General features: G+C 42.3%; 2 protein-coding genes across 3 annotated transcripts in view; one reads left to right on the top strand and one right to left on the bottom strand.

Annotated features, from left to right (window-relative positions):
* Positions 1-7706, top strand: part of ATL2 (atlastin GTPase 2) — a 42344-nt gene extending 34638 nt beyond the window's left edge. Inside the window, exons 11-14 of one of the 2 annotated variants that reach the window (XM_066625417.1) lie at positions 454-525; positions 2154-2585; positions 5847-5861; positions 5960-6409. In XM_066625417.1, coding sequence (XP_066481514.1) covers positions 454-525; positions 2154-2585; positions 5847-5861; positions 5960-6067 — 627 coding nt within the window. In that variant the 3' untranslated portion in view covers positions 6068-6409. Of the gene's footprint in view, positions 1-453; positions 526-2153; positions 2586-5846; positions 5862-5959; positions 6410-6444 lie in introns of those variants that run through there. The other variant, XM_066625408.1, reaches the window with a different exon arrangement.
* A 3003-nt stretch (positions 7707-10709) lies between these two features.
* On the bottom strand, positions 10710-25137 carry EIF4A3 (eukaryotic translation initiation factor 4A3). The gene is made up of 12 exons (XM_066611871.1): positions 24874-25137; positions 23246-23318; positions 22568-22634; positions 22254-22316; positions 21087-21219; positions 20038-20118; positions 18464-18605; positions 15985-16123; positions 14567-14682; positions 13017-13124; positions 12502-12629; positions 10710-11128 (listed from the first exon to the last, which is right to left on the bottom strand). The coding sequence occupies exons 1-12, from the start codon at positions 25037-25039 to the stop codon at positions 11112-11114; spliced, it is 1233 nt and encodes a 410-aa protein (XP_066467968.1). The 5' UTR covers positions 25040-25137; the 3' UTR covers positions 10710-11111.
* Between the last annotated feature and the right edge of the window lie 1329 nt (positions 25138-26466).

Raw genomic sequence — 26466 nt, forward strand, 5'->3', positions numbered from 1 at the left:
TACAACTTGGCAATATCCCTTTTGGGTACCTCTTTAAATACTACTGGAGTCCAAAAGTTGCTGTAGAATCAGAACCAATTCTCTGGAGAATCTTGGGGAAAAATCTTTAGCTAACCTTCAGCTTTTTAACTGGAGATGCTGGATATTGAATGCACATTCTATGTGCATGCACATATTAAACTCTCACCTTTCTTGGGTTAAATACTTAAGCTGACAAAATTAAAAGTAGGTTTATGTCTTGTAGCCTGGAAAATGTAACTTTGCAAGGGAAGTCTTGAAAAGCATTTGCTGTTTGGTGTGTGCTGCAGTTGAGCAGTGCAGATTTTGCATCGTAGAAATGTTCCATCACTGCTAAGGATACATTTTATGAACTGTGTGTAAATTACTACTAAAAGATGCACCCAACTGTTTAAGTGGTGTGCTGTGATTAATTCTTTGTGTTCTGTGTTGAAGGCAACAGCAGAAGCCAACAACCTTGCTGCAGTAGCTGGAGCAAAAGATACTTACAACAAAGGAATGGAGCAGGTATTGTATGTCAGTTAATATCATGTCTTTTTGAATCTTGGTTGAATTTACAGAAATAGATCCCATTCATGTGCAGGTCTATGTCACTGCCTGTGTCTGGATCTAGGTTAACCTCTGGAGGAGCTATAATGCATCTGTTTTTCTTTTTTCCTCTGGAAGTCTTCTCCCAGAGGATTTAGAGGAATGGCTGCTTGCCTCTTGCTCCAGGTGGAACTGCCCCTTGTCCTTGGTCTCTAGTGGGCACAACCCACCTGCTGAAGAAAATCTGGGTGAACATGATCCCTGATAAGATTTTAGGACTTCCCACTAATACCCCATTGTATTATTCTCCCCCCTTGTCTGATGTGAGTTTGGGTTTTGCACTGAATGACAATGGAAACTCAAGTAGTTGAGTCCTCCTCCAATGCTGAGCATCCGTCTGTTCTCTCTACACTGATGTTATGGCCATCCAAGATCCTGAGAACAGCCGCTTTGGGGACTGCTATGAGCACCATGTTGTCTCTTACCTGTCCTGCTTGGAGAGGAGGTCATCAGGAGCACCAGTAGAGGCATGTGAAGCTTGTGAGGCTGTCCAGTCTGAAGGCACACCCAGAGTTTTCTAAAATAGATGGGTGGGGGGGTCTCTACCCTGCCTGGCAGTGGCCTCCTAGTTGTCACTCAGTTGCCATAGAGAGATCCTGTCCCACGAAGGGTGAGGTAGGGGGAGAAGAGCTTAAAATCTTGCTTCACTGCCACTAGGCACCATCAGTCTGGAGAGAGCAGGGTAGCCCCTTTTCCTTGAAGAGCAGTTACTTGAAATTCACCCTATCTGATGTTCTAGAGAGATTGCTATCATGAAGGTTTGTAAAACTGTTCAGGAAAATAGAGTAGTATAGCGGTTCTCTTCCTGTTAACTAACTCTAATTTCAGTTATTGTTTATGCCCAGAGACATTGTAGATTGTTTGACCAGGTATCTAAATGCTGAGGAGGTGTTATGGCAGATAAGCCTCCCCATGACAAACTGTAGTTAGGGTTGTTTGGGGGAAAGATCAGGGAATTTGTCGACATGAGTGGAGGGGGCTGGTACAAAAGAACTTGTGAACATGCAGTTTGTTCCTTTTTGGCACTCTTAAATTATGCATACACCAGACCATAAGAATGAAGAAAATGTTCAGATAGAATACTAGAGGGACCTCAAATAGCACAGAATAAAAAGGAGATCTAGAGCTAAATATAAAGGTGATGTGAAGTGTGTGCCCTTTGGTTGCCCTTGCTCCCAATGAATCTGCCTGAACAGCCATAAGCAGCTGTCTGGCTGGTCAGGCAAGTGCTAAATTTTTATTGAGAATGTGTTCAGATGGCATGGGATCTCCTCCATGGATCAACAATGGTGGCTAACGTTGCAACATTTGATAGTATCCAACACTTAAAGAATTTCTGCCTCAGGACAGTTCTTCGGAGTTGGCAAGTGCTAACTTCATGTACTAGAAAATGCGGTTTCTTTTGCCTGTTCTGTTAACCAACAGTGCAAAAGCAAAGCATACATCCAAAGAATGTAAGCCAAGCTGTTTTGACCTGGAACTGTATTATTGCATGACAGATTTAGCTGATATGATCTAGAACTGAATAGTTCTGTTCATTCCAACAGGTTTGTGGTGGAGATAAGCCTTACATTGCCCCTGCAGATCTTGAGCGAAAGCACCAAGAACTTAAAGAGCTGGCTGTAAAACAGTTCCGTTCTGTGAAGAAGATGGGAGGTGAGGAGTTCTGTCGCCGTTACCAGGACCAGCTTGAAGAAGAACTTGATGACATCTATGCAAACTTTGTGAAGCACAATGATGGCAAAAACATCTTCTATGCTGCTCGCACCCCTGCCACTCTCTTTGCAGTCATGTTTGCCATGTACATAATCTCAGGACTGACTGGCTTCCTTGGCATGAACTCCATAGCTACCCTGTGCAACCTAGTGATGGGGTTAGCGCTGGTCTCGCTTTGTACTTGGGCGTACGTTAAATACTCTGGGGAATTCAGAGAAGTTGGAACACTCATTGATCAGATTGCTGAAGTACTATGGGAACAGGTTGGTATATCTTAGGAGGGTTTACTTTTTTGAAGTAATTGGTCAGCTTATAGCTGCTTAATTGCTATTGGGTGAAAATTGGTCTAGCTGCCAATTCTACATGAATATAGCACAAGCACAGAAATACAAACCAGTAGGAAGAAACCTGGCCTTTTGAAGTCGGATGCCTTCTGGTATTTTGGTGATAAATCTGTACAAGCAGATTTTGTAAAGCCACAGAAGGCAGAGGTATTCAAATAAGACAGTCTCCTGAAGAAAGTAATAGAGCTTTGCTTTAAATGCTCAAAAGGTAAGTAAGAATTGCCTTTCTGCAGAGGTGGGTATCTGAAGAGCTGTATCTGAATTATGCATACTTGATCATAGATCTTCTTTGTGACTTGTCAGCCATGATGCTGAATAGAAAATTAGCAGAAGATGTCAGAACTTGAATATATGCAGGAAGAGCAATTTCATCATTGGTTGACTACTTTGTGGGCTTTCTTACTGTGTTTAGAATGGAATGGGTGCTATAAATGCAAGTCCTTTTTTCCCTGCCTGGTTGTGCTGTGAGTCAAACAAAAGTTGCCATTATAGAAAGAGGAGTGGGCAATCAGTTGCTACTCAGCTGGCTTTCTTGAGGGAGACCTTCATTCCCACAAAGCTTTTGACTTTGGCTATGTAGATCAAAAGATTAGCATGGCAGTGAAAACTTGTTGACCTAATTAGAAACCATTAATTTTACCAGATCATTAATGGATAACTTTAACTCTTCTTCCAGGATGCATTAATGAGGTATAGCCTGAGGTAATTGGGAAATAAAAGTTTAATGGGATTGTATTTCCAAAGTCCAGCTAAATATCCCAGTTAAGGATTTTGGATTTCTTCTAAGCACATATCCTCCAAGAAGCAGTCTGCAGCCACATCAGTGTTTGTAAATGGCTTTGTATTTAGCTGGTTGTAAAGTGTGGCATGAGTCCACGTATATGTACATTATAAATGATTCCCCCAAGAAGTCACCTCATGTAGCCTAGACTTGTGTTGCTGTTCTCTGAGTCAGCTTTTCTGTTGATAGATCCTGTTGTGCAATTAAAGGGATATGATCGCCACCTGCTGTCTGTCTGGAATTAGGCCACCAGAACAGTATAGATCTGCTCTTTTGAGTTTTAAGATCCATGAAGTTAAGCAAAAAAAAACTCTGACTTTGGTGTTGCATAACCTGTCATCTGCTTACAAACAGAACTTTTTCAGAAAGGATAGGGCCACTCTTGTTGATCTGTAGTGTACATTTTTTCCAACAAGATATGCTTGTTTTCACATAATCCTGATGCAATGTTAGATAGGATTTGCTGGTAAGGTTTTGATGTGCCTTCTCTAAATTTATACACAGGAATGGATCTGCAGGACTCTATAAGCTGACCCTTAAGGTTTTGGGAAATTGATCTGATGCCTTGTATTTGTGCCTTCCTGTGCGTTGTATATAGCCAAAATGTTGTCATCCACCAACTGTTTAGTTTGAAAATTTTAAGTAATATTCAGTACACTTGAACTTAAAGATAGCATTTTTGAATAACATAGGGATGCCTTAATTGATGTCATGGCATCTTAATTAAGCACTTGGTTTGAGGCAATGCTAATAAGACAGTATATTTAGTAGTGTCATGCACAGTGTGTTTCAGTGTTTCATTTTCATCAAAGTACCACTTTTGAGGAGTACCAGTACCTCCAGCGACAAATGTTACCTAACTATAAAGCACCACTGGTAGAAAACCACTGCTCTTATCATTTTGCAAAATCAATATTTCACCAATTCCTATACTGACTGTCCTAGACCAAGTCTGAATTAATGAGGATAATCTCTAGGGCTCTCAAACTTCGGGGAGAGGAAGATTGGGCAAAAAGGTATGAGTAATCCCTATTAAAGTCTGTGGAATGTAGAGCAGTTCCCCTTTGTTAGCAAAACAGATTTTAAGCAGTGGATTAACCTGGAGAATAGTACAGAGGAAGCTTACCAAAGGAAGCTTTTCAGTTGGTGAGCTGTATGACACAGCTCCTGTTGTTATAATCCTGTTGTTCAGTCCTTTATTTTCCATTTGCATCTATTTGCTGAGTTTTTTCCTAATGGAGTCTGTAATGCCACTTGCAGTGTGTGATACCTCTGTGACCCAGAGGAATACCAGAGCATAAGAGCCTTGCTGCATCAAGCCAAAGGCCCATCTAGTCCAGCTTTCTGTATGTCATTTGGTCCGCCAGATGCCTTAGGGAGCACTCAAGGCAACAAGATACTGTATCCCAGTGGTTCCCAAATGTAAAGTCGTCATGGTGCCCCCCTTTCAGTGGCCTCTTCTTCCTGGCTCTCCTGGGCACTGTTTTAGATTGTGCATTACACTGTTCAGCAATGAAATTTTTACAAGAATGGAAGTAGTTTTCTTTATAGATTTTTGGGCGCTGAACACAAAAAAGAACAGTAAAAATCCTCTATTAGCTATGGTTCCAGATTAATTTGACCATTAATATTTTGTATACATATCACATATATTTTAATGGGATGTCCAAACTAGATTCCGGCTGCTACTTTGCCATGATAACATGATTCACAAGGCAAAGACACATGATCTAACTCACCCGGACCAGCATTTAACGTTTGCCACGCTGACTTATGAGTGTCGCTATTATAACATCCCATTGAAATATATGTGAAATGGTTGATTTACTCAGAAATTTGAGCTAGGAGAGTATGAACTGTGGTTCTCGTATTTTCAGCGACCAAAAATCTACAAAGAACAGCTAACTTTGTTGTCTTAGTGGTGGGGTTTGTAAATAAAATGCTTGGGAAGTTCAACCTGACAATACAATTTTCATAAAATATTTTAAAGTCCTGCTTATAAATTTGAAATGGTTCATGGGAGTAATCCTTGTATCAGTTTCAGGCTTGCTTTGTGGAATTGGAAATGTAACTTTTCATCAATATGGGTATTGCTTTGTTTTTGAATTTCCCTTGTTGGTGCAAGACCTCAAATAGCTACATCACATTCTGACTTGCATGAATGATTGACTTCTTCAGATGGGTAGATTGTAGTAGTTGAATCCTCAGACTGTAACTAAATCTAAGAAGCTAAAAACAGAGGCAATGTAGACTAGACAGAGTTTTTGCCTGCATCCTTAAGAGCTGCATCCTGAAAGCAAATGTTCTCTTGTCCTGTTTCTAACCCACATCCTTGCTTGGCTTCTCACCCATTCTAAATCTTCCTGTCTTTGTCCTTTTTCCCTCCTTTTCTGCTTCAGAGGAGTCCCAAGAAGGTGAGACTCTCAAGTGAAATCTGTCTTAACTTTTAGAACACTTAATTTATTTCTGCTGTCTGCCAACCCTTTTTCTAACTCCCCACTTCATGTTTTAGGTGTGTTCCAAATTCTTTGAAGTTGTTAGACGTCGAACAATTCGCCGTGCTCTTACCTCAGCGCAGCGGCAGCGACTTTCATCCAACAATAACAAGAAGAAAAATTAGCCAGTACTTTTTTACTTCTGTATCTCAAGTGTCCACACAACTTGTATAGGGCAGTAAGCAGGACCATCTGGGCCACTTTGCATAAATATAAATGTATCAGGTCGATGCTGTTTTGTGGGGTGTGAAACTGCACCCAATCTAGGAGCTGAAAAGCTATTTGGGTTCAGTCAGATACTACATAGGAAGAAATCACTTACCCTGTTAATTTATTAACCTTATGGCAGCCAAAATTCATCTTTTTTTTTTGTAATGTTGTATTTTGGATGCATTTCATATTCCAGGGTTTTAATTTGTTCCATTTCTTTTACCTGATTTTCTTTCTTGTTTCAAAGAATTTGGGAATTTATTTCTTTTTTGTACATTTTTTCATACTGCAGGTGATAAAACCCATTGGGGATAATTTGATTGAGGATACCATGAGACAATCGGTTACAAACTCTATCAAAGCAGGCCTGACTGAACAGATGTCTCAGCATGCCAGATTAAAGACAGATTGACAGTTCACCTCATCTCATCTTCCTGTGCACCCTAGACTTGCTTGCTGTACAATGAGAACTCAATAAACCAAAGTTTACATTTAACTGTAGAAAAGTAGTTTAGTTTGACTGGCTTCCCAATGTGCTGCCATCATTTTGTGGAAGGGATGTGTATGGGGGGGGGGAGAGAAAGACACTTGATGGCATTTAAGTTTCTTTGTGGCTTGTTTCTAAGACAGCCCAGTGCCATGAAGACTGTGGGGTTGGTGGATTTTAACTCTGATACTGTTGGGAGGTGGTGTGGCCTCTGTCTTATAATGAGGTATCTGCTCTAAAGGGTTTTTTCAGGGAAGTAATTATCAAACCTATTCAAGAAAATCTTTTAATGGAATGTATGTAGCCACACAATGTTCCTGTTGAACATTTTAACTTTGACCTGTTTTAACATGAACCTGGCTGACAAATCGGCAGTAGCGGTCAGCTGTGAAATCATGTCTGAGCCACTACATCTAGTTGTTCCTTGCTTTACTGCCTTTTCTACCAGTATTACCCAAACGCATGTGTATCGTTCTCTGCAGAAATTTACATTTAGAGGTAACAACTTTAACCAAGGAAGCTATCTTCAAGTGTACATTTGCCTTGCCTTTTTAAATTTGGAGACCATGTCCTACAGGAAATGCATATCAAGAAACAAGAGCTGTCTTTCTCTGCAGTTTTAGCCTTCATGTATATATAATATGCCATTAATATTATTGGGGGGAGAAAATCCATCCAAAAACAAGACCGTTGCCTACAGCTACAAAGCAATGAGTTAGGATTGTCTGTACAGTGTGTCTAGTTATTTTTTAAGAAACCACAGGGCATGTATAAATATAAATATATAAATACAATTTTGTATCAAAGTTTTGTAGTTTATGGCAAAACCTGGTTCTGTGATAGGCTAAGTACAGTCCCTGTAAAGGAATGTTTGTGGCTCATGTAAATGTGTGAATGCATCAAAACAATTTGGAGTTTTTTGATATATTTGTGATATTTACCTGCCTTGAGCACTGCAATCTCGCCCCATGGGAAATCAGTGGGAATGTTTGTTGTGAAACTTTGTCCTCAGTTGCATTTTAAAGTTATTTCCTGTAATTTATTTTCCAGTACATGATTAAAATCAATTGTGTATATATGAAATTAAACTCATGATTCTTTTTTTAGAAATGTTGATCTGATTCACTGCATGTATTAACTATAGTGGAAAAACACTATTCTAATTAACTACTTGGTTGAAGCTTTGTTTTACTTGGAAGCTATCTTATGCTTGTTTAATTAGTGGTGTGTGTGTGTGTGCACACACACATATGTATATATATATATAATGAAGCTCTAAATGTCTCTTGAAATCTTTCAGTTTTTAAAAATAGCTAACATACATAGCAAGGATCTGAAGAACTGTTCAAGTAGGTGGTGGAAGTGTATGTTACCATTCTGTAGATTGCCTTATAAGCCACAGACTGGTGGTATAGAAAACTTTAAGCTGGGTTTTACTCTGTTTAAGCAGTTCCAGGTAAAGTACTTCAACTCTGGTCACCTGTCTTACATTAGAAATACTTGCAAGGGAACAAGATCTTCCACAGAATGCTTTTAGAAAGATTTTTGCAGGAGAAATGAGACTTTCAACTGAACAACCACACAATCTAACACATGACATCCTATAGAACAGTGGTTACTAAACTTTTTAGCATGGAGATCCACTAATTAAAAATGCCACTCTATCAGGGCAAAACATTCCAGTTCAGCAGTTTCTAAAGCCTCTGTCCTTTTTACTGTGGGATGGGACTGTCTGCTGGAGCATGTGGTGAGTGAGCTGCATGTTCATCAGAGTGGACAAATCTGGTGCCTTTGCATTTCCCTTTGCCTGGCCTTTAATAAGAGCCAAGGCATGTTCTCCTACTCATTAGTAAATGCACATTTACTCTTCCATAGGGCTCAATTTTCCTTGTCAGCTTGGGGGGCTTCCTTCTCAAGAGCTTGGGGCCTGTGTTCATTGGACCAGCACCATGCTGGTGGGGTTGTGTTCTTGTTCTCCCCTGTCCTTCAAAGTAAACAAGACATTACTTATGAGTAAACATGCACATGCTAGTCCATTTTGGTTTCCATAAGGCTCCTTGTCAGCTTTGGGAACCACTCTATAGATTATTTTCAGCAGGGAAGATCTAAACTGGTTGGAACAAAATAGGCAATTTGAGCTCAGATCTCTTTACTGAATAATTGTATCCGAGTATTTTTCTACTTGGCAGCTCAGCTATTGGAGGTCTGAGCATCTGATGCTGTCCCACAATGTAGGAACTATGTCTTGGGGAAAAACGTTAAAGCTGTCACTGAAAGCATCTCTACTGATGGTATAGGAGGACTTCACTTCTCAATGCTTAAATATGACATCATGCAATGTTACCAGTAAAGTGAGTCCTGGTCTCCTCTGCTTAAAGGTACAAAAGTTTTCTTTGTACTATACCAGGGGTGCCCAAACCTGGGGCCACTTGCAGCCCTCGAGGACTCTCAATGTGGCCCTCAGGGAGCCCCCAGTCTCCAATGAGCCTCTGGCCCTCTGGAGATTTGTTGGAGCCCCCACTGGCCTGAAGCAGCTGCTCTTAGCATGAGGGCTCCTGCCACTGCTTGCAGTTTCACATCTGATGCAGTAGAGGCAGGAAAGGCCAGCCTTGCTTTGTACAAGGCCTTTTATAGGCCTTGAGCTATTGCAAGACCTTCATTCATTCATATAAGTTCATCTAATATATTTATGTAAATTTATTCAAATTTTAAATGTAAATTCTTCCCCCAACACAGTGTCAGAGATGATGTGGCCCTCCTGCCAAAAAACTATGTACCCCTGTACATAGGAGAAATGTAGTATGTGTCTTAGTAGCTGGCTGTATGGTTTCTGAAATTTTGCTGAAGAATGGCCCACCACCATTTTAGTTAATTTCAAGTTAACAGAATATAAGTAGCCTCAATATACATTTCACTTTTGAAATATTTCAGCAGGAGCAGCAACCAATAAACCATATAATAGAATTGGCTGGCCAAACCATGCCTCATCAAGCATATACAGCTCTAATTTACACTGTGGGGCTCAGAAACTAGCTAAGCTTTCTGAATGCCAATATTAAAGGAATGAGAATTTTTCAAGGGGGATATGTAACCTGTGATAGACTTTTCCTGCATAAATCTGTCCAATCCCTTTTTAAAGGCATTTAAGCCAGGTGCTATCACTATATCCTGTGGCAATGTTAGACATGAGCAACAGCCTTAGACTAATTTCATAGGCAGGTACAGTACTTTGTACACTACCAACCTTCAAATGACTTCAAGGGCCTTGCACAGTGCTGTGCTAAGTGACCTTCATCTTGCCTCCTTGAGCCAACCAGCTGTAAATATAGCCAGTTCCTTGCTCACCTTAAGACTGCTACATTCAGCTAGTTGCTTTTAGAGTAGTGTTTAGCACTAAACATTAAAGCATTGTCTGGTAAAGTGATAGGATGTGCTTAAACTGCCACAATGAACATTCACATGTCAAAGGTTAACTTTCAACTATAAAAAGCACTCCAGCTTTGTAGTTGTAGTTGCTGTTAACCCCTTTCTTTAGCAGACTTGATCTTCAGAGTAAGGTAGACATTTACCAAGAATTAACAGTGGCATACTTGTAACCATCTCATGAGCTAGTCACCTATACTTCCATGCAGAGGCAAGAATCTTAACTCACTTCTGGGTCTGAGCTTAAGATTTAGGTAAGATTCTGTTTTTTGGCAAAGAAACCCCACCTGTTGCATTATAGTGAGTTGACATTTGCTAAATGGCAATCTATAGTCACTGCTACTGTAATTTAAACAGTACCACCATGCCTACTTTTTCCATTATTGAAGAAATATGATGTAAAAAATCTTGCTTTACTTTGAGGAAATATCAACTTTCTAATCAATTTTTTTTAATCAATGCAGAACCGCTTTTAAAAGTTCTGTTTGAATTTGGATATGTTCAGAGAGCACAATGATTTAGTCTGGTCCAGCATGACTACTACTGTAAGAAAACAGATGCCTGATAATTCATACAACATACCAGTTAACATTCACTTGGCAAGTCCAGGGGTCAGAAGTAGAACAAAATATTCAGTATCATCAAAATTAGTGATCAGCTATAGGATTTATATGAAAAGTTTAATAAGGAAAAAATAGCAGGAACAATTAATACCTTATTTACAGAGTTGCTACTGTGCAGCCTCCAAGAAAATTTTAAAATAACAGTTTAGATTTCACACTGACATACTAAAAAGAAAATACAGCCAAAGACTCACAGCTGCTTTCATCATCATTGCTTTTCACCAGCACATCTTTCAGTGCCTAGACACAGCATTCTAGGCCAAGACTGAAACAGACATGCATCTACCCATTTTGGAATTACACCAATATGGTTCTTAAGATGAGCATCTGTAAGAAGAATATGAAGCAGCCCTTGGATACCACAGACCAACAAATCACAGCTAGGAGGAGCGTTTTCTCTTTTGATCTTCAGTCCATCATGCTTCCTCAAATAAGGTCAGCAACTAGATTAAAAAAATTAGACAGTCTTGGCAATAGTGAACAGAGAACAGCATTCACCTCAATATCATAAACATTTCACTTTGAAGTAGCCTAACTAAACAGAGATCCCTTAAATGCTTGCAACATATCTGCACAAGAAGAGATCACAGATCATTGAGATCCTTACAGAAAACCCAAAATGGTGCCTGCTACCAAGTTGTGTATATTCTATACTAGTAGTTCCCAAACTAGTCAGGAACCACTGGTGGGATGCCAAAGAGTGATAGAAAGATCAGATAGCACTGCCTCAAGCCTATTCAAGAATCAAATACTGTAGCTGTTAATTACACTGCAAGGAGCTGAACTCCTGCAGTTTGCAAGCATGTGTAAGTATATTAACAGTATTTATATATATTGCTTTTCAACAAAAAATTCACAAAGTGGTTTACAGAGAAAAATCAAATAACTAATGGTTAAAAATAAGATGATAAATGTTTGAGGATCTTTTTTCTGGTGGTTATTACTTCAAGATCCAGAAAGAAATATTTCTAAGTCTGGTGAACCTAGGTGGGTCCTGAAAGAGTGTCATTTTAAGAACTGGGGTCCGGTGCTAAAAAGTTTGGGAACCACTGTTCTATACACCTGTTAAACAGTGTGGTATCATAAATAGTGTCAGTGAGTTTCATGCCTGAGTGACAGTTTGAATCAAGACCTCCATGCTTGACTGATAATGGGCCAGTCACTCCTGCTTAGTCTAATTTTCCTCATAGGAATTACTGTGTATGCTGGTCTGACTCAGATGTAGTTTCGGATTTTTAAAAATGTAATCAGCATTGTTAGCTGGTGGCTAATTCAAAATAACAAAACCTAAAAATTTCAGGTTTTGTTAAACTCAGAACAAATTTTAGTCCTGATGGTATGGAAATAAGTTTAAGCTTAGGGGTGGTATTGAGAAAATCTCAGAGGTCGGATAGGAGCATTGCATAGTTCCTGATCTCACTCTTAATGAAATGTCTATAAGTATCTTAACACTGAACAATTGCAAGATGCCTGAACCACATCAAATGCAATGCTGCAGGTAAGTTCTCAAAATAAGCTGAAATGTTAGTAAGCTCTGACCTACTGCACCCCCTAACAAATTAATGTCTCTCACTGCAGAGTCCTATCTACATTATAGTATATAAGTCGAATTCCACAGACCAGTTGGACTTAGGCTGGACAACAGAAGTATTTGGTGGTCCTAATTCCATAACTGAGCTGATGAATTCTGAGTGATAGGAGGACAACCTTCCCTTCTTACCCTCAAGCAACAGGTCATTACACATCCAGTTGTGAACAGGAAAAAGAGGTGGCTAAGCTGACCACTTACCAGCAGTCATCTAATTAAAATACTCACCATTCATGGGCATTTCATCAATCTGGGTGGAATAGTACTGTTCAATGTCCCGCAGAATACGAATGTCATCATTCTTTACAAAGTTAATGGCTACACCTTTCCTGCCATAGCGGCCTGATCTACCAATCCTGTTGGAACAAAGGTGGGGTTCAGAAACCAGCTAGCACAACCAAGAAAGCAACCTGTCATGCAAAGAATTCTTCTGTTCTCTTTAAGGAAAAGGTCTCAGCCTCAACTACATGTGAGAGATATTCTGCACCATATAGGCAATGCAACTGCCCAGTTGTTAAGACAGAAGCACCTTCTATTTTATATTTTATATTTTTGGAGAGGGTTCTGAGCAACTGAAAAAGTAGCAGCATTATTGCTTTTACACATCTTGGATTTTTTATCATTTGTTTTAACAAAATCATCTCACTTTTACTTATGCCCCTGAAGCACCCAGGCTGTTTTCATTTGCCAAAGCTTCTCATTCCCAAGTAGGATTATAGATATATATCCACCCACCATCTTACCTGTGTATATACAATTCTCTGTTGTTGGGCAAATCATAATTAATAATGAGGGACACCTGCGGTACATCCAGGCCCCTGGCCCAAACATCTGTAGAAATAAGAACTCGGCTGAAAAACAAAAGAAAAGTTGTTGGATTGCAGTGATCCTACGAAACAGCATGCAAATCTCTTCCTTCTATAACAGGGACTTTTTAGATCAAGAGGTGCTGGGCTCTTAGTACTTCTGTATAAGCAACAGTTTATGGCACATACAGGATTTGAACACTTGTGGTACTGGGCATTACAAAAGAGAAACCTGAGCAACTTAACACAAGAAAATGCATATCAGTCCAGCTGAGTCTTGACAAGGGGTGTGCAGTGAAATGAACAGCAACTGCCCTCAGGATCAGTGGGGGAGCCACTGCTGGATCAGATGCCCTAAAAAGATCCATAAATACACAAGAGTCATCAAGCTCAGATGACCTCATGTAAGATTTGCAGGGCAGAATCAGTTGTGCTTAAACCATCTCAACAATCATTCTTCCTTCAGTCCCAAGATAATGCTAGAGTCAGATGCACAAGATTAAGGCCTCAGGAGACTGGAAGTAAACAGGGTTGCATACTAAGAACACCTGAACAAAAGTACTTCTGTTTATGCACAGGGGAGGATTTCTGCTGGTTTCCCCGTTTCTCCAGAAGCCCCTTATGTTCCCAACTCTGAGAAGCAGATTTTCAGGAGATTGGCAAAAATCCCCTCCCTCTATGAACAGAAATGTTTCTGGGATACAACCCCTAGTTAAATTCTTCTCTGAAACCTGTCAGAAGTTGTAATGTCCACTAAATGGCTGCAAAAAAATTACCCACAGTGACAACACTGGCCACATCATTCAGTGACTGCTAGTCACAATAGCTATACACTGCCTCCATATTCAAGACACATATGCCACTAGATACCAGTTGATGGCTAGCAATTAGCAGGCTCTTGGCCTGCTATTATAGTTCCTGCTACTGGAATATTGACCAGCCAGTGTGAGAAACAGGATGCCTGAGTGGACGGCCCTTTGGGCTGATCCTGCAGGGCTGTTCTTACATTCTTCAGAAAGATCATATAATATGCACGGTATCGGGTTGCTAGGAACTTGCCTGATCTTTCTGGAATTAGGAGGGGAGAGCAAACCATCATGGGTCAGGACCCACTAGGTGGGTCGCAAGCCAATTTCAGGTGGGTCCCCATTCATTTCAATATTTTATTTTTAATATATTAGACTTGATGCTACCATCGTATGTAACTGCATTTGGGGAAACGTTACAGACCTGTACTCCAACAAGCTACTATTTATATTCTTTTAACAATGATAGTAAATGGGACTTGCTCCTGGGTAAGTGTGGATAGGATTGCAGCATAGGATTGATAAACATTTTTCTGCTTGATGAGGTCACTTCTAGTCATGAAAACACTTTCGGTGGGTCCTGACAGATTCTCGTTCTAAAAAGTGGGTCCAGGTGCTAAATGTGTGAGAACCACTGCAACCACTGAACCTCCTCTACTATAAGAGAAATAACGAACTTACCTTGCCCCAGACCTGAATTCTTTCATGATGGACTCCCTCTCCTTCTGGGGCATATCACCATGCATTGAAGAAACAGTGAAGTTGGCTTCTCTCATTTTCTCAGTCAGCCAGTCAACCTGAGCCAGGGAGCAGCCAAAGTTAGTTCTTAACCATCATAGAAACAACCCCCAAAAGTTCACTTTGTTAGACTAAGCCCACTGCCTAAGACAGCTGTTTTCAACTGCTGTGCTGCAGCACAGTAGTGTACCGAGAAGGGGCCTCAGGTGTGCTGCAGGCCAGAGGAGACAGGCAGCAACTGTGCGTGGGAGAAGTGGCTGCCTTCAGTCTCGCATGGCAGAACAAAGGAAGAGGCCAGAAGCAGCTGCTTTACACCTCACACTGCAGCATGCTTCGAATAAGCAGCAGGAGGCTGCTCCTTTAAAGCTCATGCTGTCAAGCGGGGCAGCTGTTGCCTGCCCAGTGAGCTGACTGAGCAGCAGGAGAAGCCTGAAGGAGCTCCGGGCAGAAGTGTCATGGCTGAGAGTGAGCGAGCCAGAAGGTAGGCAGGAGGTAAGGAAACAAATGAAGCAGGAATTCGCCTGGGGCCAGCGACCGAAGGACTAGCTGCTTGAAAAGGGTCGCGAGAATCCTTTATCCTTTCTGCTTGCAGCGCCCCAAAGCAACCCTCCATTGGTTTGCCTCCACCGACAGAGCACTTTTTGGCCCTTTACAGTAAGGGCATTATTGGTGCTTTTTACTGCATACATGAGCAGGCAATCAGCACATCTCTCTCCTCCCCCACCCCACTCCCTGACGTACAAACAATCCATTCCTTCTCCTCACCCTAACATAATCATAGTTAAGACCTTCCTTCCTGTCTCTTGCTCGTCCACACTTTCCAAAGGTCTGGAATTGTCTTGCATTCTCTCTCCCCCACCCTGCCCCTGGTTGAATCCCACACCTTGTTTATCTGGCACTTCTGATAAAAATACGACCACACCACTTCTAAAAATTCTTTTCCTCCTTTCCTGAAACCACATATTGAGTTCTTTGAGGTAACTTTATAAGAAAGATCCATTCAAGTTCAGAGAAGTTTGATCTCAGCTTGTTGTGAATTTCTTTAACTATCATGTAATGATTTAATTGTATTAGGGCACAATCCTAACTAGCTCTACTCAGAAGTAAGTCCTATTTTGTTCAATGGGGCTTACTCTCAAGAAAGTGTGGTTAGGATTGCAGCCTGTATGAAACAATCTAATTGCACTTACTGTCTTGCAATAATTCAATGTAATTAAAAAAACTGGTGGTGAGCCTCAATTTTAACAACTTGTCAGGGTGCTGTGAGCAGGAAATCCCTGTCTAAGAGCTGGATCCTCTTGTTGGGGCTAGCAAAATATTCATAACTTGACAGGATCAGATATTGCTATCTGCTGGCATACCTTCCTTTTTGTATTACAGAAGATGACTGCCTGAGTGATAGTAAGTGTGTCATACAGATCGCACAATGTATCAAACTTCCATTCTTCTCTCTCCACAGCAACGAAGAACTGTTTGATTCCTTCTAGAGTCAATTCATCACTGGACAAGGGGGAAAAGAACACACACACACTTAAAGTAGACTGTAAATTCTGAGACATTACAATTAAAATAGATCAGTGATTTTCAAACTCTCATGGAGAGTTTGAGCCACTGTAAGTGCTTGCAGGGGCGGGTGGAAGGCAGCAGCACGATCCCCAGGATCGCGCCACTCAGGAGGCTGCAGGGGCTTGGGAGTACTTACCCAAGCCTCCTGCAGCCCCCCCCCCCGGGGTGTGGGGAGCCCGGTGCAACCTTTGGCAGGGCTCCCCGCAACAGTGAAAGTGAAAGCGGAGCGGAGCGGAGCGGAGCTTTCACTGCTGCAGAGAGCCCTGCCAAAAGTCTTCCTGGGCTCCCCACACCCCGGGGGGGGGGGCTGCAGGAGGCTTGGGTAAGTACTCCCAAGCCTGGAGGCAGGGAGGAGGCAGAGGCTTGGGTAAGTACTCCCAAGCCTCTGCCTCCTCCCTGCCTCCAGGCTGCCCCCATCCCTTAAGGAGGCAGAGGCCAGGGCTCACAGGCTGGGGCATCGCAACGCCCCAGTTTGAAAAGCCCTGAAATAGATTTACAAACCCAATCCTACACAGCAATGCAGTGGCACCAACATGGTGTCCGCTGTATCACACAGGGGAGTTTTGGAATGCTGATGTCTCCTTGGAGTAAGAGGCACTTGTTCCCTTACCCCAGGGTAAGGGCAACTTGGACCTGTGCCAATGATACAGCTGGTGCAAATCCACGTTGATCCATGAAGGAAAACTGAACCTGGGAAGGGGTTTAGGATTTGGCAGTGACACTGTAGCTGAACCCACCCCCTTCTTGGACTTGTCTGCCTTCCTCCCCATCCCCATACTGTTCCATCCATTTCTTGTCCTGTTCCACCCCCTGTACAGCCTTACTTTGCACTGGTGGGCACAGCTGGTCCGTCAAAGCACAGACCTAGCCACTCACTGTGGCAGCCAGGCCACACTCACTGGCAAACACATAAAGCGCATTATGCTGGTAAAACGCACATTCTGCCAGCATCACACACCCATAGGATTAGGCTGTTAGGAATCCAAGTATCATCATGCAATATTCTCTACTATTGTTTTTGAAGACTTATAATGAGTTGCCTTATGGCAGTGGTTCCCAAACTTTTTAAAGGCTCTAGACTAGAGGCTGCTATCTGATTTATAAGTGCCAAGAGATGTGTGTGGTATAATGGTGATTGAGCAGTACTGCTCCCCCCCCCTAAACAGCAGCTTGTTTAACCCTTGATGCTTAGAGCCTAATGCGCCCTGTCAGTTTCATGAACCACGAAAAATTGGCTCCTGGACCTACCGTTTGAGAACTGCTGCCTTATGGTTATATATTACCAACAGGCAATTTAGAACATATTTTGGGGAGGTTTAGATATTTCTATTGCTTCTCTGTAAAGTCTTGGGAAATAAAATCTATTATTAGAAAGAACTTGTGCTGCTTTGAAATTTATTTGGTGACGCATTTTTATTGCATGCTGTGCTATTGCTTGTTGATTGGGGTGCAGTAGACGGCAGTGCCTCATGTTCTGCAAGTCTGGTTTTTATAAACATTTTGTTGTGTCTACGTAGAAACAATTACATTCACAGGGTATCCTATACACACCAGGAGTGTTTAGCTATTGTCTCTTATCCTTTATTTCTAAGAAGTTGCTAGTCTTTGATAGTTGGTGAGAAGACAGTTCTGAACATGACTTTATGGAAATTATCTGTTGTGCCTTTGATGTATGGAAGCAAAACATCACCTTTATATACAGGAGGCACCTTAGCATTTTGATATTGTCTGTGCTGTCTCATAACATTGCTGTAATCATTTCTGATGTACCCATTACGTTGCAGAACTTGTTGGACATGCTGTAATTCTTTCTTCAGATATTGTGGTCCTGAGAGTAGCTTTGCTCTAAATATTGATAATCCCTCATATACTCCCTCGATAATTTAGAACATACTTGTTCACTCTGAACTCTCAACTATTGGTTCTGGAATCAACAATATGGGTATATTGGCTTACCTTCAGCATTATAAGAATAATTGGAATGATACAGTGTATTATATTTGAACACTCAGTGAAACTGCTAAATATGATTATTAAAATGACTTTCTGCATCTATTGTACATGACCAGTAGGGCCAAAATTCCGGTTTTGTCACTCTTTGTAACTTATAGAAAAAAGGTTTGACAACAGGAAGCCAACTGGGAAGGTGGCAATTAAACAAAGACTCAGACAAGCTTTCTATTCTAGTGCAAATCTGAAAAGTGTGATTTCATTTGAAATCAGTACAACCCAAGGAAGCACCAACATGGGAATGAAGCTACTGAAGTCACTAACCGTTTCACCAGGATGCGGATAGGATCAGTCATGAATTTGTTGGTCATCTCCAAGATCTCATGTGGCAAGGTTGCACTGATCAGAACCACCTGCGTTGCTGGGGGAAGATACCTGTACACATCATAGATCTGCTCTTTAAAACCTAATCAAGTCAAGCAAACACACAGGGTGAGCATATAAAGCAAAATTTAATATGTTTGTTATACTTTGACTTCTGCAATAAAGTAGTAAATTTGTTGCTAGAGAGTATACATTAAAAAATGCACAGCATTGCTCTGATCCACACATAATGCAACAATCCATACTAGCTATGTAACACAGCTAATATGGTGCCAATCTAACAGTCTACCAAACATAAAGGCACTGGCATAAAAGCAACAACAAAAGATAAAAAGGGTCCCTTGAGGTTCTTCCGCCATCTTAGAATGCCAAATAAAAAAATTTTAAACCCAGTCAGAAGCCACAGAGAAAGGGGGTTATTTTCAGATGTTCTAGTAATTGTTCTACACATGTAGAGCCATGACAGAAAAGGCCCTGCACCCTGTCTCCATCTTCTTTTATTTCATATGGTAGCGGTATCCGAAGCAGAACCCTATCTGATATCCTGAGATATGCAGGATTATGTGGGGAAGGTAGTCCTTGATGTATCCCAGCCCTATACTGTATAGGGCTTTAAAAGTCATCACTAACAGTCTGAATTGTACTTGGAACAGAGTGGACAGCCAGTGTAGCTACTGGAGAAAGAGCATGGTAGGCTCAGAGCCTCAGTGAGCAACTGGGCCACCACATTCTGCACCCCCAGCATATGCAGCTATAGTTGCAGCATTCACCTGCTTCCCTGCTAACCACTCCAAGTGAAAAAGCATTTCCAGTATTTTACAACAATGTCCCTACAGTATATTTATCTTTTTTTTTTTAAAGGTAACATAAAATTTGTAGTAGAGTCCACACTGAATTGTGAGGATGTAAGTGGCAAGAATCACCAAATATTTGTATGAGGAAAAAATGCACACCTTTATCTGAGAAGGCTCACTACAGACAAACATGTTTATGCAAATCTTAAGTATTAAAAAATAGCCAGCCTGTTCATACTTACCTGCGAATCGGTCTTGACAATGAACTTGCCTAGCTACTTACTCAACAAACTTGTTTCTACCCCAAGGCATACAGGACTCTATTTTAAGTAGTACAAGCACAACGGTACTCATGCAAGCAATCTTCAGAATGGCATGGGATGCAGTTCAGGAGGGGAGGAAATCTCCAGAAACAGTGTACAAGCACTTCCTGCTAATAGAGCTCCTGTTTGCAGAAGATGTCTAGGCTCCATTTCTGAGATTTCCCCATTACTACAATTTCCTGAACCACAATCCATATCATTCTGAAGTATCCCCCCCCCATTTGCTTTTCAGGGGATTAGAGTGGAGAAAATTGCTTGCAAAAGCAGAATTGTGCTCATGTTACTTATGATACAGCCTATACTGTTCAGCAATTAAAATTTAATACTTTATTTTTTCACAGAATCATGACTGGCAGTTGTTTACTGCTATAGGCTTTAAGACTAAAGATTTTTTTACCTTTATTGAGCATCTCATCAGCCTCATCCAAAACCAACATTTTGATAGCACGAGTCCTTAGACTTCTGCGACGAATCATATCTGAAAAATTTTGAGTTTCTGTCAATAACCAGGAACCAAGCAGAAGTGGTGAGAACAATTGAAAGCTTTTGATTTTGGCCACCCATTTGCTAGAAAAAGCAGGACAGAAATTGAATGAATGGGGAATGAGCCAACAGGACTGGATAGTTCACAGACCGCATCAGTGGATTTTCCAAGCAAAAGAAGCAATTCAATATAATGGCACAAAAGTAACAGATTACTCAGCCTTTATTTTCCTAAGATTACTTTTCTATACTTCCTCCTCAAGAACAGTAAAAAAGCTGTAAACGTGTCTTTGCTATCTGAAATAATATCTGTTCCTTATTTTTTCAACTGTTTGGCAAAATATCCTTTAGATGGGGCCTAATGGAAATCTACTTGTTTTGTGCGGAGCACCTGCAGAAGTGGTAAGTTGCATACTGTCACACACCGCACAGCACATTGGTTCTGATTTATGACAGAATGATCCATATTTATGAAGGGTGCTTACAAGAACAGAAGACAATGGAAAATGAAAGGAGATGTCCTTTCATTTTCCATTGTCCTCTGTCCTAAGCATTTTCTAGGAAGGCATTCTTTCTTCTGTCCTGTCATCTAGGTCATTGCCTCAACACGGGGGAGGGGGCAGGAGGGCTAACTGAGAGGGAAACCAGGAGAACGCAAAAGGTAGCTCCATCTCTGTCAGGTGAAGGGAGCTGCAAAAACGTAAGGCAGAAGACAAAGGCTACCAACTGGTCGCCCCCGCCCTAAAATGACAAATACATTTTCAAACAATGTCACAAATAACAAATCCATAAGTTTTCAAACTACAAAGTAAGGTAGGCTAAAACACAAAAGTAAAGAACCACAGCTCAAGTTGCAAGTCCAGTGAAGAGAACTGAGGCTTCAAGCATGTTGCCAACACAAAACATGAAGAATTCTATACTAAAAATCTACTTTGTATTAAGCAAGACAAATAGTCTTCTTACCAAATACACGCCCTGGTGTGCCGGCAACAACATGCTGTCCATAATCCAGTTTCCTGATGTCTTCGCCCACATTGGTCCCACCAATACAGGCATGACACTGAACATTCATGTAGTCACCAAGAGCAAGAAGCCCCTACAGGAACAAGTGCACACATTACTTCAGTGTGTCAAGAACAACATCTGTCTTTGTACCTTTTCATTAGGAACAGAAATGCCAAATGACATTTTGCGCCACAAAGGCGATTATGCACAGAATGGTACTGTAGATAGACAAGGTTTCACAACTGAAATCAGAAAAGATCACTGTATTTATTGCAGGCCCACTATGGGTGGCAAAGAGATAGTACATAGCAGCAAAGTGTGATGTTATGAACAACTGGAGAAGGACTTTTGGTCACTATCACTCCCCCAGAACTCCGAACTATCATTGCTGAGGACAGTGACAGAGGTCAGGACTGCCAGACACACAGCTGGCCTAGATATGCCCCATTCTATGGAATAATTACATCTACTGCCAAATGATGAAAGGCAGCGCACTCCTGGAAGAGGAAAATTTATTGCAGACCTGCTGGAAGTAGCAGGCTGCCTCCAGCAACATGATTGGTGCTCTTGTGATACTTTTTGTAGGGGTGACCCACAAAAAGTATCACAAGGGCAACAACCCTCTTGAATTATTAAGTTTAATGTCTAGACAAATGATGTAGGGAAGGAGAGGAGAATAGAGAAAATGGTAAATGGTTTGCAATAAGAGGGGGGGAAGAATGTAAATGTTTTCCAAGAGTTGCTGGGAAAATGCCCCGACACGCAAGAGAACTGAATTTGCTCATTTTACCATCCACTAGCCCCCAAGTTATACTGTAAGTAAGCCTAAGCGCGCGCGCACATGGAATAACTGCATATTCCTCCTTAGTTCGTTTCTGCTCCCCCTTTTCTTCCCCTCCTCTGTCATCTCCCTTGCATCAGTTTTACCCACAACAGAGAATATGTACTATTGATGTATCAGACAAAATGCTACATCAACCATTCCACAATGTACAGGTGTTAGCATTTCAGAGTTTGACACATCCCTACAATTTTAGAAATTACCAATCAATACAGCCAGTTTAATCTGAGCCCTTAACATTTGAAAAGCATCCCAGCAACCAGGTTCAGAAAACAAGAACCTACCTTCTGAATCTGTACTGCCAATTCCCTGGTAGGTGCCAAAATCAATGCCTGGGTTTCACGAACCTGATTGAAAAAAAAATCTAGTGAATAGAACATCACAATTACTTCTAAATTCATATTTTGAATCATGGATTTCAGAACCAAGAATATGCTGGAGGAATGTGAGTGCACATCCTATCTTAGAACAGGATCAACAATCTGGAAATAAGCCCCTGGTCGCTGATAGCATCATGAGATTATACATTATTTCTAGCCTCAGTATTAAGTGAATGTGTACAAAGAACATGTTAAATACTTAGGTTCCAAAAACTTACTTGAATATCCAGACACTGTAGGACGGAGATGGAAAATGTTGCTGTTTTGCCAGTTCCAGACTGTGATCTGGAAAGAAGACACAAACTTTTTAGATACTGTATCTGAAGAAGAAACAGTGGGGCTTATTCTCAAGGAACTGTGTAGAAGATTGGACCTTCAAAAATTTAAATACTCATAATCCTTTGCATACTTTATTTCAGAAATCTTTGCAGCTATCTGTAGAGCAAGTTAATGCTATCACCCTCAGATTAAAGTTCATTTCTCTTCAGCATATCTGTTTTAGGATATCAGGATAACAAACAAAAACACAACATTTTAAAACAATTAATAGATCAGTATCAACATGCCTTATCACTACATTGCAATTTTAACTTTTCTATTAGCAATGAATCACTCAAACTAAAAAGACAGTACGGGGGGGCCCCATATCCAAAGGGGATTGTTTTCACATTGGTCAATATGAAATCAGAACTCTCCTTCCAGTCACAGAAGGTGCCTATGACAATGGTGCTCCACTGTGCCAAGGGTTAGATGTCACTTGCATTGGTCCTTTGCACCGAGGATGTAATTTCTGACCATTTAAGACAGTTAAAACAACCATTTACCCTCTTGTCATCAAGGTCACATCAATTAGTATCTTAAACTCTGTTTTCTTTTGACTGCATAATTTTACTTACTGTGCAATCACGTCTCTTCCTTTAATGATCTGTTTGATTGCTCTCTGCTGGATAGCTGACGGTTTCTCAAAACCTGAAATGAAACATTGTAAGATGCTTTAGATTTTAATCACAAATTGTATAGGTTGAGAATTCCTTATCTGGATTGCCTGGGATAGGAAGGTGTCTGGATTTTGGATCTGCCTGGATTTCAGAATGACTGAAATCACTGGATTTCAGAATGACTGAAACATAAATATACTGTAATGAGAAACGCATCTCATTCTTTTCACTTACACTTTCCTAAACAATACATGGAATACAATATTAAGCCCTTTCTGCCCAATGTTGCATATATGCAACAGGGAGCAAGTGCGTACACCTGTGGGATGGGCAGAAATAATAATTACTTCTTAGAAACAAGTGTATCAAGGTCTGCTATTTCTGCATGAGAGAAAACATCCTAAAAATAAAGGATCCTTACCTGTAACTCTTCCAGAATCAGTGTTATTTCAATTACACAGAACTAAGGTGCCCATCCCCCTACATTTCTAATCTCTCACCAAGAGTTGATATTTTTATGGATCACATTAGGATAGACCAGTGTTTCTCAAACTGTGGGTCAGAACCCACTAGGTGGGTCGTGACGTAATTTCAGGTGGGTCCCCATTCATTTTAATATTTTATTTTTAATATATTAGATTTGATACTACCAAGCTACATGACTGCATTTGGAGAAAAGTTACAGACCTGTACTTTTAATAAGCTACTACATATATTCTTTTAACAATGATAGTTAATGGGACCTACACCTGGGTAAGTGTGGGCAGGACTGAAGCTAAGGATTGTGAAAAATGTTCCTGTTTGATGATGTCACTTCCGGTCATGACATCACTTCTGGTGGGTCCTGACAGGGTTTCATTCTAAAAAGTGGGTCCTGGTTCTAAATGCATGAGGAGCACTGGGACAGACTGACAGCTGTCTCCCATACCTGTGGTTTGCAAACTTTCTTGACTAGTGGCTCCCTGGCCTGCTAGGCCATTGGCTGCGGCTCCCCGTTAGAGATACAATCATACACATTGTACAGGACAGGGGTTTTTCCACAAGCATTCTGCAGCTGGTTTCTGCAGATTGCCAGGCAGCCACGACTCACAGTTTGGGAACCACTGACTGATGCAGAAAAACACTCTGATGTAGAAAGAAACATTCCCGCACTGAGTCCCCAAGTTAGACATTTGACTTGCAGCCACACAGGCCAGAGACCGAATCAGGGGCAGAACTGGGGGCCTTCCACAGTGAGGCAGTGCTCTGCTCCAAGCTGCGGCCCTCCCTGCCACGGAAGGGCATGCAGTGCAGGACGATGTTTCTCAACATCTGTCCTCCCGAAGTGCCAGTGGAGCCGAGGGACAAGTGCAGGAAGAGGCTCAGGTGGGAGGAGAGGGGAGGCCTGCTCAGGAGCGCTGCCTGCCGGGCCGCCTCCTGCACTGTTCCTTGCGGCTGCCCCGGCGGTGGCGTAGCTGGAGGGGGGCGAGCACTCCACCCGGCGGGGGCCGCTCGCCCCCCCGCCAGGCTCAGTGCTTCGCCCCCCCAGCTACGCCGCCTGTCCCCGAGCCGCCCGGGAGCGAAGCCCCTCCGGCCGAGCGCCGCACCGTAGGCGTAGATGCCGCGCAGCAGATCCTCGCGCAGGCCCATGGTGTCGAAGGTGGGGGTGACGTCCACCTCCTCGCTGGTCTCGAACTCCACCTTCGTCATGTCCTCTTCCTTCAGCAGTCGCTTGCGGGCCGAGCCCGCCGCGCCGCCCGCGGCCCCCGACATCCCCTGCGACGCCTGACTGCCCCCGAGACGATCCTCCCCGCGCCGGAACCGCCGCGGCCTTCAACGCGCCTCGCGAGGACGAACCGCGCATGCGCCCCGACCGCCCCCGGAAGTGCTTCGCGCTCACGCCACGCGCTGCGTCAGAGGCGGCACGCGCTTCCGGAAGAACAAGCGCCGCGCTGGTCTCTGGCGCCGCAAGTTTCAGCTGAGCCCACGGAAGGCTATTCGCCGCTTGAGCCCTGGAGGGGACTGGAAAAAAACTTCCTGTGAAAACCCGGAAGTGTCCTCCGGGTAATGGAGTGCGTCACTCTGGCGCTTCCTTCCTCTAGGGCAGGAGACTGTCACCCCCCCCCCCCCCGCCACTTGCAGGCTGGATCTTCTGAGAATGAGTACAGCAGTTCGCTTTGTAGCTGTTGTGGGATGGAGAGCCCACGCCTATGCCCGTCTGCTCAGAAGTAAGACCCATGATAGTCAATGGGGCTTACTCCCAGGAAAGTGTGGACAGGGTTGCAGCCATAGGAGACAGCAGCTCTCCAGCACCTGAGTGCCATTTATCAGTTCAGGGTGTTAAAGGGGAAAGTGGAACAGACTGAATTGTCTTCAAAAAGCAACCCAAGTTCCTCTTTCAGAGACCTGCAGACTCCTCTCAGCAAGGCCTCAGCCCCAGGTTTATTGCAATTTAAACTCATTTGTCCTGGTCATACCTGGAGCAGCTGAGAACAAAAGTGCTCGTCTTCCCCATGACAGCCTCTCAGATATTTCTGGTTTTCATATCATCTCCAAGCTGAACAAATCCAGCAGCTTCTGCCTGCAAAGGACATGGTATCCAGCCCCCTCACCACCCTAGTCACCATCCTTTGGAACCCCACAGCAGGTCCTGAAGCGGTGACCAGTGGATCCCTGCTCTTCCTCTAGGTCAGGGGTGTCAGACATAAGGGCTGGAAGCTTTTTATCAGGCTCTCAGCTGCTGAGCTGTGCTGAGCAGTTACTGCTATAAGGACAGTCCACATGAATATGGGGCTCTCTTATAACTTGAAATATGATCAAGATTTGTGTGTTTTCTTTTCTGTCATTTGCAGCTAATGAGTTCCTAAGTGAAAAAAGTGCTTATTTTTGGTTAAGACCTGATTAATGACATCATTTCCTGCCTAATGACATCACTTCCGACCCTTAGCAGGCACCATGAATGCTGTTCGGCCCTTGGTATGAAACAAGTGTGACACCCCTGCTCTAGGAGTTCCTACTTGCTCCGGTAGGCCCCCCCCCTTGCAACTCCATGACCAGAAAGCAGCATAGCCAGACCTCACAGACATGTGACAGACAGCCAAGTAACAGATAACTTACAAAGTCACAAGAGCCCTTCCTGAAGAAGATGGTTGGCTACTCCATCTGTGTGGTTTTCTTTCAGATACTGTCCCCTCTTTGAG

This window comes from Tiliqua scincoides, chromosome 1 (genome assembly GCF_035046505.1).
Source record: "Tiliqua scincoides isolate rTilSci1 chromosome 1, rTilSci1.hap2, whole genome shotgun sequence".
NCBI lineage: Eukaryota > Metazoa > Chordata > Lepidosauria > Squamata > Scincidae > Tiliqua > Tiliqua scincoides.